The sequence below is a fragment of the Pseudorca crassidens genome, chromosome 4 (genome assembly GCF_039906515.1).
Source record: "Pseudorca crassidens isolate mPseCra1 chromosome 4, mPseCra1.hap1, whole genome shotgun sequence".
In the NCBI taxonomy this organism is placed as follows: Eukaryota; Metazoa; Chordata; class Mammalia; order Artiodactyla; family Delphinidae; genus Pseudorca; species Pseudorca crassidens.
The window spans coordinates 106,146,362-106,163,114 of NC_090299.1; the positions used below are offsets into that span (position 1 = coordinate 106,146,362).

General features: G+C 33.3%; 1 protein-coding gene across 10 annotated transcripts in view; it reads right to left on the reverse strand.

Moving 5' to 3' along the window:
- Positions 1-16,753, reverse strand: part of ANKRD17 (ankyrin repeat domain 17) — a 163,841-nt gene that overhangs the window by 39,973 nt on the left and 107,115 nt on the right. For all 10 annotated transcript variants that reach the window (XM_067736247.1, XM_067736241.1, XM_067736240.1 and 7 more), the window contains 7 exons: positions 10,273-10,384; positions 9,995-10,140; positions 6,544-6,686; positions 5,565-5,778; positions 4,887-5,062; positions 3,633-3,795; positions 1,217-1,312 (listed from right to left, as the gene is read on the reverse strand). In XM_067736247.1, coding sequence (XP_067592348.1) covers positions 1,217-1,312; positions 3,633-3,795; positions 4,887-5,062; positions 5,565-5,778; positions 6,544-6,686; positions 9,995-10,140; positions 10,273-10,384 — 1,050 coding nt within the window. The remainder of the gene's footprint in view (positions 1-1,216; positions 1,313-3,632; positions 3,796-4,886; positions 5,063-5,564; positions 5,779-6,543; positions 6,687-9,994; positions 10,141-10,272; positions 10,385-16,753) is intronic.

A 16,753-nucleotide genomic window follows, 5' to 3' on the forward strand; every position in this document is an offset into this window, starting at 1 on the left:
TTAATTAAGGTACTTGAATGAACATAAGCAATAAAGATCAGTAGTAAGGCAAAAAAAGAATGCAAATAAAAACATAATTTAAATGGTATATTTTTAAAAATACATTAGCAAAGAGCCTCTATTGTTCTTCAAAATAATATCCATTTGACTGGTACTAAAATTATTTACTCCTGTTATTTAAATATAAGAAATCATACTGTAAATAGAGCTGCAATAATCTGTCAGCTGGTTAATGGGCTAAAGGAAAAGGTCAACGTCAACAAAAAAAATAGGTTTAAAACAATTTAAAATACTTATTTGGCAAGAACTGTTCTCAAATATTTAAGCTTTGTTGCTATAACTTCTTGTGCTGGAATCATTCATAAAAAGCATGTATTTATAGACATCTCAGTGATTTCATTCTTAGAACATACAGTTTTTGACAGGAAAGGGATATTTCCCTATTAAGACAAAAGCTTTATTTTAAATCTCTGCCCCCCTTCCATAAGGGGTATCTAGGAACATTAATTGTCATAAATGAATCTAGAGGCAGGCAAGACAGTGGATTAGCTATGTTAAATAAAACTTATGGGAAAAAGCTGTTCACTATCATGTGATAACTGCTGAGAAAATTAAAGACATTTTTAGATTTTCAGAGGCATGTCTTAGGATTTTATTCAAATATTTTGATCTCAATTAGAATTCTAAAAGGATTTATTTTTCCTTACTTTCCCTGCAAAAATCCTAGCAAATTCATTCTTAAACTGACAGTTACTCCAACTTTTATATTATGTTGAACATGTTAAGAGTTTTCTTGACCATAATTAAAAGTACTGTGTTAATTTTTGTTTAGGTATAAAAAAATCCACTGACTTGTTCCTCTCAGAAGAGATATCTGTCTGAATAGATTACAGCACTAATGAATAGTAACAATAATTTGCTTTAGATTGTTTAGTATTTACATTAAAATTAAATTAGCTTAAGTACTATTTAAAAAGATAAAGTAATTCTAAAACAGAAAATGGTTTATTACTTCATGAGGTAAGTAAATCATCTGAAGAGATTCTTAAATATCATACTTCATTCCCAAATCCTAGATAAATGAAAAGTGCTATGTACCACACATTATTGTTCAAACTAAGACTTTTTTTATCTTAGTGTGGAATATACATATATATGAAAAGCCAAATGGGATCCCAAGCTCATATAATGGGGATGAATTTAATCAGTATATTACCTTATCAGTGATCGTTGCTATGTATCTCATACATTCAGAATCTGATGGAAACTGATTGACTTCTTTGACTAAGTAGCGCACCACCTTCACATGACCCTAAAAAATAGATATCAGTGTCAGACTGAAAACAGACTCTATCAGGATTCAGTAAATCTAGTCTGTCTTAACTAAGATTCCATTAACATTAGTGCCACAAAATAAAGACTTAAATTGGGTATTATTCGCACTTTAAATGAAAAAGAGACAGGCTTCGGTTCTAATAAGTTAGATAAATCTACATTGTTCATTTTCATCCTACCCTCCAAAAAAAAAAAATACAGCATAACCTGACCTAAAATTCTAAACCATTCTGAATTTAAAAAAACAATAAAGTCAGTATGAAGAAATGCAGGATATGTGTGAAAGAAAAGAAAAACCTCATCTTTTTTTTCCTAGCTAATTCATTAGAACTGAGTATCGTGTTTCAATTTTAAGCATTAAAAGAGTAGAAATAACAATTTTGATCTTTTTTTGAGATAAAAACTGAATGCATAGCACTATACTAGGTAGTGCAAAAGAAATAACATACACTTTCCTAAGGCTTGAGCGATGATTATATTATTCACTGTAACACAGTTCACTAAGTTCAAAATCTTTAGACCAGCCTTCAAGAGGCTTTCTACTTTCTCTAATCCACACTATTACTGACACAACACATATAAACGGATGAATAAACATCTGTTTATATTTAGTACATTTCCTCTATTGCATTTATTTCTTCCTTCTCATCTGCATCCTTTTGGACTATCCCTATCTTTTAATGAATAGCTTAAATGCCATTTGCACCTTTCCTTGATATCTCACCAACACTTCTACAGTATTTAAACTATTTATATGGGACAACTCATACAGTTACCTGACTTTGTGTGTGGATCCCTGATTATTACATTTTGTACAAAAAGCAACAGTTGGAATCTGTACAATGTAATATGCCAACAATTACAGTTGTACATGGTAGGTACTAAGAAAAATAATGGAATGAATACAAAGAGTATAAAAGATAAGTGCCTTTCTTAAGGCGCTAAGTCTATTTGGAAAGATGAGATATATGCATGTTAGATGTTAAGGTAATAACAATATATATTTGTCAAAATAAATGATAAAGATAATAATGAATTGTAGAATTTCTACAACCTTTAAGAGATCAGATATCTCAATGTGAGCTCAAATGGAATGGGAAGAGTTTCTATAGAAGGGGAGATTTACACTGTACCCAAAGAATGAGTAATTTTGGAAGAATGAGGAAGGACATGGGCATTCCCAAGATGAGAACAAAGGTGCTATGGGAGACAATGACAAAAGACGAAGCAAGGAGAAGACTCCACATTAGGGACTCAATGGGAGATGAGTTCTAAAAGCACTAGATTGGGCTTTGAATAACAAACTAATATTGGATTTGAAAGGATTACAGAGACTGGGGAGACATGAAAAGGTACTTGAAGAGGATACTAACATAGTGAAATGGTTTGGATGATAAACTTTATATGCTAGCTTGCTTGGAGAAGAGGTAGGTAGCCACTGAGAATAAGTTTGATTAGCAAGGAAAAAAAAATTCAGAGAGTCAGTGGGAAGCTAGTCTAGAACACCCAGGGAGGAGGTGGTATAAAGAACAAGAGTCAGAGAGAATAATAAGAGAAAAAGGAAAAGATGATTTTTTTACAATTTATATATTAAAAATTTTCAATACAACAAAGTAATTTGGAATCTGTAAGAGATTTTACCTACGTGAATGACAAAACTCAAAATTATACCTACAGAATGACAAAACTCAAAATTATAATCCCTGGAATAGTAGTCTGGCTTCCCCAATAACAAATCAGACCTGCATTTAAGAGATCAACCAAAATATTAAATCAAATTACTTATACACAGTTCTGTGCTATGCATTACAGAAAGTTTCAGTTTTACAAAATTTATTTCTACTTCTGAAGGTTTCAAATACTGGCAGCTGAATTTTCATTTTTCCTTTTTTCCTAGAAATTAAAGTGAATAATTAAAAATGAAATCAATTTAAGCTAAACTTTTCTCTGCTGTGCTAATACAAGAAAACACTCATTCATAACAAGTAATTAATTACTTAGTTGGATTTATATTTTGTGAAAGATTAAGATTGCAACTAGATTTTGAAAATACTATTCAAACAACTTTTTAAAAGTTTACTTAGCTTTGACATCCAATATGGATACTATTAATGGCTTTTCTGGCATACCTGTATCTACCTTTCAATGTTGCCATCAGAGTGATTATTTGCTTATTATTTTACTGCTTTCATCACTACTGTTCGATCGTAAAATGAGAGTCTTTAGTGATAATTAAATTATGCACTTCCTAGCCTAAGTGAAAAATATCCAAGTGACTGAGAATGAAAGACTTCTACCTTTCTAAATGCTGCCATAAGAGGAGTTATCTTGCGGTTATCAGCTGCATCCACATCTGCACCTGCTTGCACCAGTAACTGAACCACATCAAGGTGTCCACCATTTGCTGCCAGCCACAATGGAGTGTTCCCCTTCTTGTTACGTACATCAATGTGAGCACCCCTAAATGAATGACACAAATATCACTTTTAAATGAAATGACACAGATAATAATAAAAATCAACTATGAATTTTGTGAAAATATTTTGTAAAGGAAAAAATTGTTTAAAATATATAGGACTAAAATATATTTCTCTAACAGAGTTACATTACAAAGAATTTCCAGTCATCAAATTAAAAGCCATTGAATCAAAACTAATGATATATCAATAATTGCTTTTCTTATTTTAAAAATAATGACTCTTTGTGCATAATTCTGAGCTTAAAATCCTGAGAAAATGTAAAATTTTCTTTAGTGAAAAATAATGGTACATCCTGTTAATATCATAATATATTAAACAGTATCCTAGAGCACAAACAGTATCCTATGAGGTGATTATATCTTTCAGATTATTTGTATTCATGTATTTATATTATGTGGCTTCGTAAAAGAATGAATCTTAAAATAACATGAAGGTTTAGCACTCAGTGGGCATCATGGTAGATAAGACTCATGGTAAATAACTAGTTGATAGTAGCTACTACTAATTACTACTGTTAGGACACCATGCAAAAGTCTTTCAGACTGTTAAAGTAGGAAATCTAATTTAGTAGACAAGCAACTTTGAAAGACTGGCAAATAACTCCTAAGTGACTGAGAACAAAAAATATCCTGGACTCTATCTCATATCTTGAACAGTTCCATAACTGTCTCTTAAAAGCCCTAATTACAGAACAAGAAAATCAACAATGAAGCCTTAGATTATTGCCAGACTTACAAGACTTAAGGTGATATCTTTGCAAAACTGTGTGGGAGATGTGAATATGGATGACAATAGATGGATGTTCAAATAGCTTATTATAGTACTTTAAAAGTGTATACACAGACAAAAAAGGAAGAAAAGAAGTATTTCTAGATTGCACTGAAATACATTAAACAATGCAGCATAGCTCTGGATGGGTGGAAAATAATAGAGATAGGTTTAAAACATAAAAAAATACACTGCAGTTTATAGAAGTAATCACATTTGATTTTTTAATAGTTCAATTTGCACAGAGAGTAGTAATCACTAGTAATACCATGTTCATATATGAAGGGTATGGTAGCATCATACCTGCCAATGAGAAGCTCACAGAATTTATAATGCCCTTTATCTGCTGCTATGGTTAAAGCTGTATCTCTCGAGGAGGGCACTGGAGGGGCATTAACATCAGCACCTTTATCCAAAAGAACTCGGCCCACCTCTGCATATCCACCAGAGGCAGCTTCCATTAGCGGTGTGAGGCCAGTCTAGGTTTGGTGAAAAATAAAAAACAACACGTAAGAGACCAGAAAGTACTAAAATGTTAAAGAACAACGATCTGGGGGAGCAATATGGTACAGCTGTTACAAAATTCACGACTAAATTTCAGCACTGACACTGCTAACCTCTCTCAGTTACAGTGAGGTCTACTGAAAGCAGATGATTCTACCTAATGTCCATTTGTTGGTAAAAATTTTAAGACACATGTACTTGGCATATAACTGGCACTTAATAAATGCTCCCTCTCTTCTCTTTCATTATACTACATAGTTTTCAGCTGATAACTCCAATGTCATTATTACCTATAAAAATCTATTGCTGAGGTATTTCAAGAGTTAATGCTTAACTGAGTCATACAGAATGATTTGTTTATATATGTAAGAGATAAATGTTACTACAAAGTACTAGAAGTATAATTAGCATATTGCCAATGTACACCTTAAATGTCAAAGCAATAAACCCATGGGTAAATCTCAGACTTTTTCTTACCTTAGCTCTGTGTTCCACATTTGCTTTTCTATCAAGCAGAAGACTAACCACTTCAGTTCTTCCTTGGAAGCAGGCTAAGGTAAGGGCAGTGTTCCGATTGGTTTCTATTTGAGCATTTATGTCAGAGCCCATGTCTAACAGGAGCTTAACGGCAGCTGTGTGCCCATTCATAGCTGCTAACATCAGAGGAGAAATGCCCAATTTGCTACCAGTTCTGGGGGTGGAAGTATGGGGAGAACAAAGGGAAAAATATATTTTTTATTTTTATTTATTTATTTAAAAAAATTTTTTTTTATTTTTTGCGGTACACGGGCCTCTCACTGTTGTGGCCTCTCCCGTTGCGGAGCACAGGCTCCGGATGCACAGGCTCAGCGGCCATGGCTCACGGGCCCAGCCGCTCCGCGGCATGTGGGATCCTCCCGGACCGGGCCACGAACCCATGTCCCCTGCATCGGTAGACGGACTCTCAACCACTGCGCCACCAGGGAAGCCCAATATATTTTTTAAATGTCCCAGAAAAACTAGATGATAATACAGAACTCTATCTTAGGATTTAAGATTCTTTATTCTGCAGAATTATTTAAAATAATCATTCTTCTCAGCCCTACTAAATCTTTGCGATATTACCAAGACTACACTACAAATCTTTTACTACCCAGAACTAGAATACTTTCTGTATCTCATTCAACATAATGACTTGGGCTGAAAGTGATAAATTATTAAGTCATTATTAAAATGAACTTTCCATTCTAAAGTATATACTTGCTTGCTAATAAAAACATAAGACAGATGTGTTTACGTTTATCATAAGAAATAAAGTGATAATTTTTTCAAGTTCTATGTCAACAATTTTAAACACTTAAATTTGAATTCTAAATTTGTAATGAAGGCATTTCCTAAATATGGCATTAAAAAGTGTGCTACAAATATCTTTAACATAACACTCTTAAGGGACTTGGAGAGAGAGAATAAAACTTGCCTAGAATTAATCTCAGCTCCTGCATTTAGTAATATTTTGATAATGTTCACATAGCCACCAGAAGCAGCCAGGCTTAGAGGTGTGTAATCAGAAACATTCCTGTGCTCTTTATTTGCCCCTCGAGCTAACAATAGCTCCACCACCTGGAAAAAGAAAAGGAAAAAATGTGTTTTCTTCTTATGGTGAGACAACTTGCAAGGTGTATATTTCTGATTTCTCTTTTTTTCTGCTTTATTGTATAACAAAAGAAGGGGAAAGTCATTCATCCTTTGCACAAAATCAGTCTCAAATGAAAGCAAAAGGTCTTAGAGGCCGATAAAGGAATCGTTTCTCAAGTAAAATCCATTTTGGAATCTGTTGAAATGGCACAGTGTTTTCATTGAAAGATCTTGACCTCATGTGTTCTTGTGCAATGCTGTTTTGGAAATTAGTATTTCTGTATTATTCCACCACATAGTGGTAAAATAGAATAAGATTTTTTCATTTATACATGTAAATGTCCTTAAAATATTTTTTAAACTTAAAATCAAAAACTAAATGTTAAAAACATTTCTGGAATACAGCTAACACTTATCTTCCCCCAACATTTTACCATAAAAATTTTTAAGCACACAGAAAAGTTGAAAAAAATTTACATACAATCATCACCTAGATTCTACCATTAACATTCTCCTCTACTTACTTTATCACATTTATTCGTCTGTCCATCATTTTTTGATGCATTTCATTTCTAAGTAAATTGTAGACACCTGCAATTTCCCTTAAACACATCAGCATGTGTACCATGAACTAAACTCTTACTTGCTTTTAGGCTTTTTAGGTTTTTTTTAGGTGAAATTTGTAACTTTCAATAAATGCACAAAACTTAAGTGTATATTCACTGAGTATCGAGAAACGCATAAACCTAATTTGTATCGAGAAACGCATAAACCTAATTTAAATCTGTTATTTACTCATGTTCTTTCTCAGTCAATCCTACCCAAAGATTAGTTTCATTTACCATAGATCTTCATATAAATGAATCACAGAGTGTTTGAAAGTCAACTGTGTGTATTGTGTAGCATTCCATTATGTGAATGTGCTGCTTTATCCCTTCTACTGATAAACATCTCTACTGTTTCTAGTTTTGGGCAATTCTGAATAAAGTTGCCATGAACATTTCTTGTGGAAATATATTTTCATTGCTCATGGGCTCCACCTAGCAGCAGAATTTCTGGGTGCATGTTTAGTTAAGAAATTGCCAAACCTGTTCCTAAAGTGGTTGTACTATTTACACTCTCATCAACAAGGAGTTCTGGTTACTCCACATCCTCAGCAAAATTTGGTATTGTCAATCTTTATAATTTTAGCCATTCTAGTGGATGTAGCTGGTGGTATCTCACTGGGGTCTTAATTTGCATTCCCTGATTGCTGAGAATATTTAGCATTTATTTAAGTGCCATTCATAGATCTTTTGTCTATTATGCCATTTAATGCACAAAAAAACTCTTTGACACAGGTACTAGCATCTTATCTTCATTTTACAAATGAGGCATAAGGAAGTTAAGGATTGCTCAAGCTCATAGCACTTATCCTTGCTCTTACTGTTAATAATATATCTAACTAGGAAATAAATAAATGTTAATGAACAGTGCTTTGCCTTACTACCAGCTAAAACTTTACTCGTTTGAATAAAGCTATGACCAATTTTATTTTATTTTTGTCTTTTGGGTTTTTTTACGTTCACATTCATAAGCGTTTTCTATTTTAAATTTCATTAAAAAAATTTTTTTTATTGAAGTGTAATTGATTTACAAAGTTGTGTTAGTTTCAGGTGTACAGCAAAGTGATTCAATTATACATACATATACATACTTTTTTTTTCCAGATTCTTTTTCCTTAGAGGTTACTATAAAATATTGAGTATAGTTCCCCGTGCTATACAGTAGGCCCTTGTTGGTCATCTATTCCATACGCAGCAGTGTGTATATGTTAATCCCAAACTCCTAATTTATCCCTCTCCCACTCCTTTCTCCTTTGGTAACCATAAATTTGTTTTCTGTGTCTGTGGGTCTATTTCTGTTTTGTATATAAGTTCATTTGTATTTTTTTTTTTTAAGATTCCATGTATAAGCGATATGATTCTTATCTTTCTCTGAAGCTATGACTAATTTTAGATGACTTTCTATCACATTTTTGCTTTTAGAGCCAGTAAGGCTAACTGGCTTATGTAACAACATCATAAAAACAAGCCCCCAAACTGGCATTAGGCTATTTTATTTTACAAAGAGTCCCTTAAGCAATAAAGTAGAAAACCCTAATCAAATTTCTAAAGTTTTCTTAATTCTTTTATGCAAAGATAACTGACCCTAGTTATCTCTCAGAGGGAATGGTCTATTCCCCAAAAGTAATAAACATTCAATATAAAAGAATTATTTTGTGATTTTATAGTAAAATGACTTTCTAATATTTTATTAATTACTGCAAAATACTTTACTGTTCTAATGACACCAAATAAAAGCAAGAGTGTTATAGGCAAAATTATTACCCTAAAAGACTTCTATAATTATCATTACCGCATCTGTTACATTTTAGTAAGAATACATAAAGATTACAGTAGACTATAGGCTTTAACATTGCTTTGAAAGGAAGAAAATCAACTGATTTCTTTTTGATTCAATATTGAAAAATGTTATGAGACAAGTATGATTTCAAACCACACAGTGATTGAAAATTTCAGTTAAGTCAAAATTTTACTTTCATTATATATCAAAAACAGAACATTTACATTTCTGACTGACAGAATCACCTCCACTGTGGAATACAGAAAATAATTAGAATGGTGAAATAAAAAAGAAAAAGATTTTTAAGCTGAGGGTAGGAAACTCACCTGGAATGACCTAGAGTGCTTCCTAAATATAAGATTCAACAACTCCCTAACTGAGAAGTTACCAATCCATAGAGACAGCACGACTGGTGAATAGAATTGGATTTAAAAAAGTGATTTAAAATGAGGTTATCCAACTAATTATTAAATGCCAGAAGAATGAGGTTATCCAACTGATTATTAAATGTCCGAAGAAGACACACAATGGAGCAAACAGAGGCTGAGCTTAAGTACCTTTCACACTAAGTACTCTGGGACAGGAAAAGATGAGTGAATATAGGCCCCACTTATCAGGAACTTGTTGATTTGATTTGGGATGTCTTAATCATTCTCTTAGCCTGAATGCAATATAGAGGGATTCCTATGGCAGTTCGTACTTTCAGATGAGTAGGATAATAAACAATGTATGATTTTTCTGGCAAGACAGTTTATAACACTAATTCTTATCCTTTTGCTAAAAGATTATAGTCTCAGTTACTGTGATAAATCTTAACGTCTGTCCACTGTTACCACAAAGTCATATAAATTAAAAGTGCACATCTGTTAAACAGAGAGAAAAAAAAAAATTACACTTGGGGACAATACCTCCTGTCTTCCCCCAGAACAAGCCAAAGATAGCGGTGTGTCCTTGGTTCTTTCTGACTGGGCTTCAATGTCTGCACCATTGTCCAGCAATATTTCCACAACACCAACATGACCAGCTGTAGCAGCCAAGATGAGCGGAGTAAAACCTGGAGTAAAATAAAGATCTTCTTAGCTAAGCAAAGAAACAGTGCTGTTGTCCATCAAAATAGGGCTACAAGTAGTATTTCGTCACAGAACACAAATAATTCAGAAGAAAAGTTAACAAAAGTAGGCCTTACCTTTCTTGTCTCTGTGCTCAATACTAGCTCCTCTCTCTAGCAATGTCTGTACCAGTTCCTCATGACCACCAGCACAGGCAAGCGTTAGCGCTGTGTCATGATTACTCTCAGTCTGTAAAAAATTGTTGATTAGCTCATTAGACAATTAAAAATGTTAACATCAATTACATAATATGTACATATACCAAATACACACACACACACACACACACATACACACACACATATATACCATTCTACTATATCAAACATTTGGATAGTAACCTGTTTTTTTTTCCCCACTAATGGTCAACTTGTGATTTTTTTAAACTACAAATAATATTTGAACTTTATGGGCAATTCTTAAAGCAAGCAAGAAGAAAAAAATGTATGATTTTCAACCATATGCTATTTTCAACTACATGTTTTAAGAAATACTACTGTGGACTCACTTTCCCTTCTACCCATAAATGGAGTAGCATAGACAAGATTTATCTTCCCATCCCAAACGACAAAAAAAGACAAACTATTTGAAATGATGTTAGTTAGACAGGCAACACATGACAGTGATCACTGAGGACAGAAATGATTAACTTATTGTATAGCCTGGAGAGTTTCCAGGCTAAAGTGCAGGAAGAGGGTACCCAAATAGAGCCTGGCATTCTCCCTGCATTGAAAAGAGAGTTTGGAGAAGTGAAGGTGGCTAGAATTCATGGGGTAGACTACTGGAGAGGAAGGCACTACATACAGAGAGCACTCCAGAGATCTGCAGAGGGCTCCTCTTGAGTCTTCAGCTGAGCTCTGATCAGCATACGTGCATAAGAAAAATTACTGGAGGCCAGGGAAAGACTACCAGAAGGGACTGAACAACACCTAGAGCTTACACAGAACTGGGAATAGTTTGGTTCCCACAGCCAGAGCAGAAAGACCCTCAAAACACACAGAATATCAAGAAAAATCCTCAGGCATTAGGCCAAATTAGCTACTCTGGACCCATCTAACAAAGCTGAAAAACAAGTCTTGAAATGAAAAAATTATTTCCAAGTAACTTAACTGCATTCGAGGAACAAAGCCCCTAAAAATTTAAAGGAACAAAAGAATATAATATACAATGCATTTTGAAAGACAAACACAATTATAATTGAGACATGACACTGTTTATATACAGTTTACTTCTGACTTATGCCAGTGATAGTGACCAATAATAGATTTAACCAGTGGTCACACTCTATCATAGTATGTGGCTACCAGAAAACATAAAATTATATGAATCTTGCATTATTTTTTTATTGTATAGCTCTGTCTAAGCCATCTTCCCGCTTTCACATATTCACCTCTATTACAGCATTTATCACCAATCTTCCTTATGTTAATATTACTTATGTGTCTATCACCCTCAGGGGACTATAAATTCCTGGAAGGTAATAAACATGTCTTATTTATGTTTGCATTCTCTACCTATTAGTGATGTCTTGCCTAGGAAACAATAAAAGATAGTTAAGTTGAATGAATGACAGTAGCTGTAAGGGTCATAGAATAAAAGCTATCACTAATAAAACAAAGGATTACATAAATGAAATATATATTTACTGTGTTATATAATATTATATTTATTTCAGGTTTATAAGGAAGGAATCTGATTTCAGAGAAAAGGAGACAAAGGTCAGAGAAATAACCTTCCGATGGTCACACATGCTAACAATGGGTAAAGACTGGTGTAAAAGAAACCAAGAAGATCATCGATAACAAAATGCTGCTTACCCTCTTACATCAGAGAGCAGCCCTAAGGCACAGCTGACTGAGGTGAACAGAATGCTAAGTCTAACTGTATTATGTGTTCTCTATGTTAGTACAGACAATCAGTAGAAGAGTAATCTTTATTACAAAGAGTCAACTTTATGATAAAGTTTATGAGGTTTCTAGAAGTCTTCTAGGGGTTAAAGAGTAATTTAGGAAACTGGTGCCAATCGTAATAGAGAATGAAGAGACAAACAAAATTTGGAAAAGGTAAGCATGGAAAATTTTAGAGGATCAGTAAAATTTGGGTTTTTTCCACATTATAAAACATCAATTCAATTGACATTTATTAAGCACCTTTTATATTCAAAGTACTCTGCTAGATACTCTAGCGCTGACAAAGGTAAGTAAATACAGTCTCTGCTCACTAGGAGTTTACAGGTTACTGTACAGGGCAAATTTAGGTTGAAACTAAGAGAGAAATATGAACAATGTGAGAGTTGAAGGAAAAGATATTTAAAGCTGAAGAAGAGGGGGAGGTTAGTCAAATTCCCTGGGCAACTTAAAAGTGGGTAACTTCACTATATTTCTGCATTAAGGTGAAATTAAAGCAATTAATATTTTACAACAATCTGTTTAAGACAATAATGAAAGAATTTAAAGATTCTGAAGTGAGACTTTCACCGCCCCCCCAAATATATACTACACATTCCCAAAATGGTAAGAAATATCCTGATTTGCAATATATCAAGAAACAATTTAACTGAAGTAGGAGTTTGGGTTAAATTAACTACTGATAAGATACAGGTAGTTTTGAATTAAAGAAAACAGGTGTTTTGAATATTTCTAATCAAGGAAATGAAATGTAGGTGATGACTTTCTAGAAGGCAAAGTAATACTAAAGTTATGTTATTATATTGGTTACCAAGTCACATTCTTGGTCATATATCTAAGAGAAACCTGGAAAGGAAAAAGATGCCCAGAGCTTTGTTAAGAGCTTTCCAGGTTTATATTCTAAAGAAAATTTCCATTTAGCTCACAATATCATAAAATATATCATTCTGTATTATAACATGTTATGATGATTCAGGCTTATAAAAAATGATAAAATTATATTCAATGTAAAAATATTCTGTAAATTACCAGCATGACGATTCAATTTTATAAGATAAAAAAAAAAGCAAGAATCATAAGACAAATGAAATATTAAAGGAAAAGGCAGCTTTTAATGAGCTAGAATATAAGTGAAAAAAAAATCTGAACTATAAAAAAGTATATCTATTCATTTCATTTAAAGTAATTAAATAAATTACTTTGAAAACTATTAGGATTTAAAGGGCTGAATATTTTTTAGACCTCCATGGTCCCAAATATCTCATTCTCTAACCACGTTAGGGGTCATGTATAAGATTAAAAAGGATGGCACTTTAGGGCATTCAATAAATGAGAAAAATCAGTAAGACAGTAAATAACCTATTTAAAACACTTCATATAAACAAGTCGAATGCATGCATTTTAAAGTAGAATGCTTTAATGGCAGAGTATTTCATATTACTATTATGAGTTAAATGAGTTTTTTCCTGGGCTCCTTAATTTCTCATTAAATCGTGGTGCAACTGTTTTCCATGTTGCAAAAACAGAAGAAAAGAGAAATACCAATGACATTTATACCATTAAAGGTAAAACATAATTTTACATACTCTACAATTTCAGTCTTGATATGTAGGTTAAATTTAACATCTACCTCTTTAAAAGATAATAGATACATGTTAATTATTAAAAACAGGAAAAAAAGGCAAAATTACATGAGGAGGTATTTATTTTTCTCATTTTTGAGATGTGCTAGAATTAGTTATTCCAAGTTTAAGGAAAGCCTTTAGAAATTTGAGAATAAAATGTCAAGCAGTTCAGAACTGGAACACAAGTTCAGTTCATGCCAGAACACAGGTTTTAGAACCTATGAAGAGAACAACTAATTCTTTCTCACTTTCGGCTAGCAGAGTTAATAAAAAGTTCACACTATAAAATACAGAAAATATTTAATTAATTCAGGGGATTCAGCTCTAACCTTCAACCAGATTTATTGTTTCATATAAAACCACAGTTCTTAAAAATCTATATGTGATTCCTAATTTCCATATCTAGAGTACCCAGGTATAAGTTTTATTACACCACTCAAGCAAAATAAAAAGAGATTAGAGCTATGTTATCAGAATGCATAGTAAAACAGTCCCAAATAATTACTTCAAACTATCATTTATTGATGTTTCCTAAAATAAATTTTGGTAACAGCACAGTGTGTAGTATTAATCTTAAAAGTTTTGATAGTATCCAAACTTAATTCAATAAGACCATTACATGAGAGGCGGAGAGCCTGTGGCACACAAACCAAGGGTGATTTCTAGTTATAGAACGTAAGATTTGAGGAATGTTATAAAGAATGCAAACTCTTATCGTCAGCATTCTTTAAGGGCCAGAAATTACACATACGATTCCAGCTAATCCTTGTTTAAAATATTAGTTCCCTACTATAATGATCAACTAAAGGACCATTTTTCAAGAATCATTAGCATTTAAAAAAAGAGACTTATATACTGAGGCATTAAAAAAATCACACTTCTTTTGTTCTTCCTCAAGATTTGTGGTAAATATGCTGTATGGCCAAGGAAATATGCTAAACAGATGTAAAGATTAAACACACATGACCCTTTGCTATCTAGGCAGACCCATTTTCTAGATTTTAGACCCAGAGTCTTTTTTTTGTTTCTTTGAAAGCTGGCTCCACTAAAAAATTGGCTGTTAGGCAAGGCCTCTTTCCTTACCTGTAAAATGGTAATAGCAACAGTACCTACTTCATGGAATTGTTACAGAGATTAAGTTAAAGAAGTAAGTATCTGTAAAGAGTAAGAATGTACATGTTGGGCTTCCCTGGTGGCACAGTAGTTGAGGGTCCGCCTGCTGATGCAGGGGACACGGGTTCGTGCCGCGGTCTGGGAAGATCCCACGTGCCGCGGAGCAGCTGGGCCCGTGAGCCATGGCCGCTGAGCCTGCGTGTCCGGAGCCTGTGCTCCGCAACGGGAGAGGCCACAAGAGCGAGAGGCCCGCGTACCGTAAAAAAAAACAAAAAAAAGAATGTACATGTTAAGTTTTGTTAAATAAACAAATGGAAAATCCAATTATTAGAGGAATTTTAATCTTTCAAAATAGAGGAAGAATCTTCATCATATCACCTGTCTGTAATGGCACAGCATTGTCACACATAAACCAAAATATCCATTACGTAAAATCTCATGGAATTTGTATTGAGAATCTAGAAAAAACTTCAGGTGGATTAAGCATAAAAGAATCTTTGTATTTATCACTTTAAGTACCTTCTTGGTATCATAAAAACTAGTAAGTTAAAAAAACTAACACTGAAGGTTAAAGAAAAAATGGTGAACAATTATTTCCAAATAATTATTTTGTATTATGTGTTCCAAAACAGGAAATTTCTAACTAAGCAGTTATGGTAAACTCCATGAAAAGTATTGTAACTCATATTAGGCTAACCCAACTGAAAAGCCTCAATGTAAAGACCAGATAAAGAAGCAGATTTTTAAGGAGCCATAGTCAAATCTTTTTACATAAGTATGTCTACTACATTTAAAATGTACATCGTTTGTTCAATTAACTTTTTAAAAGTATTTATATGTAACTTCTCAGAAATTAATTTATGGTTGGTTGAGTGGTATAGTCAGATAAAATTTCATTATCACTATAATCTCAAATTCAATAAAATCATGATCATACTTGATGGAACCTTTTCTGTAGCTGATTGATTAATTGATTTAATTTTGGCTGCACCGTGCAGCACGCGGGATCTTAGTTCCCCAACCAGAGATCAAACCTGCCCCGCTGCAGTGGAAGTGCAGAGTCTTAACCACGGGACCACCAGGGAAGTCCCTGTGGCTGTTTTATTTTAAAGCATTAAAAAAAAAAAGAAGAAACACTTTATATTTTGGTGAAGTTTTACTTTTGCTTATGGATCAATTTTTGATCTCACAAAATTAGAAAATATACTTCTGGTTAAAACATTAACAGACTCAGAGCAAAACAGGTTAGAGGAAAATAATGCAAATTCAATAAAAAGTTCAATCCAATTCTACAATGCTATCAATATGAAATGTAAACCATTGTGGTTCACCAAATGAATGTCTACTTTTTTTTATGAGACTAAAAATGAAGCCCTATAGTATGGTATTTGGAAGGGTGTCTTTGAAGTCAAACCAACCTAAGTTTGACTCCAGCCCCACCATTTCTTAGTTAAATGAAGTGATTGTAAGCCAAATGTTTAATCTCTCTCTTAGTCTAGGTTTCTTCAGCAGGAAAATGGGTGTTTAAGAGTAGCTACCTTATATGTGTAATCTGAAGATTGAATAAAGTTATTCCTTAAAGAAAGCCCCTAACTATTTTAGGTGCTCAAAAAAAAGTTAGCTCATATAAAATAAGGGAAGCAAGTAAGAACAGAAATGAAATTCCTTTTTCATAGTATTACCAAGAAACATCTTAATGAAAAGGAGGCTTTATTTCAATAGCTTAATAGTACAGGCCCTTAAGGATGCAATAATACAAACACACACACACACACACACACACACACACACACACACTCTCTCTCTCTCTCTCTCTCTCTCTCTCCCTCTCCCCCTTCCCCCCTCCCTAAAATTGATGCTTATAAAGAAGTGATCATTTATAAAACTGCAAGTTTTATAACGTACACCACCAC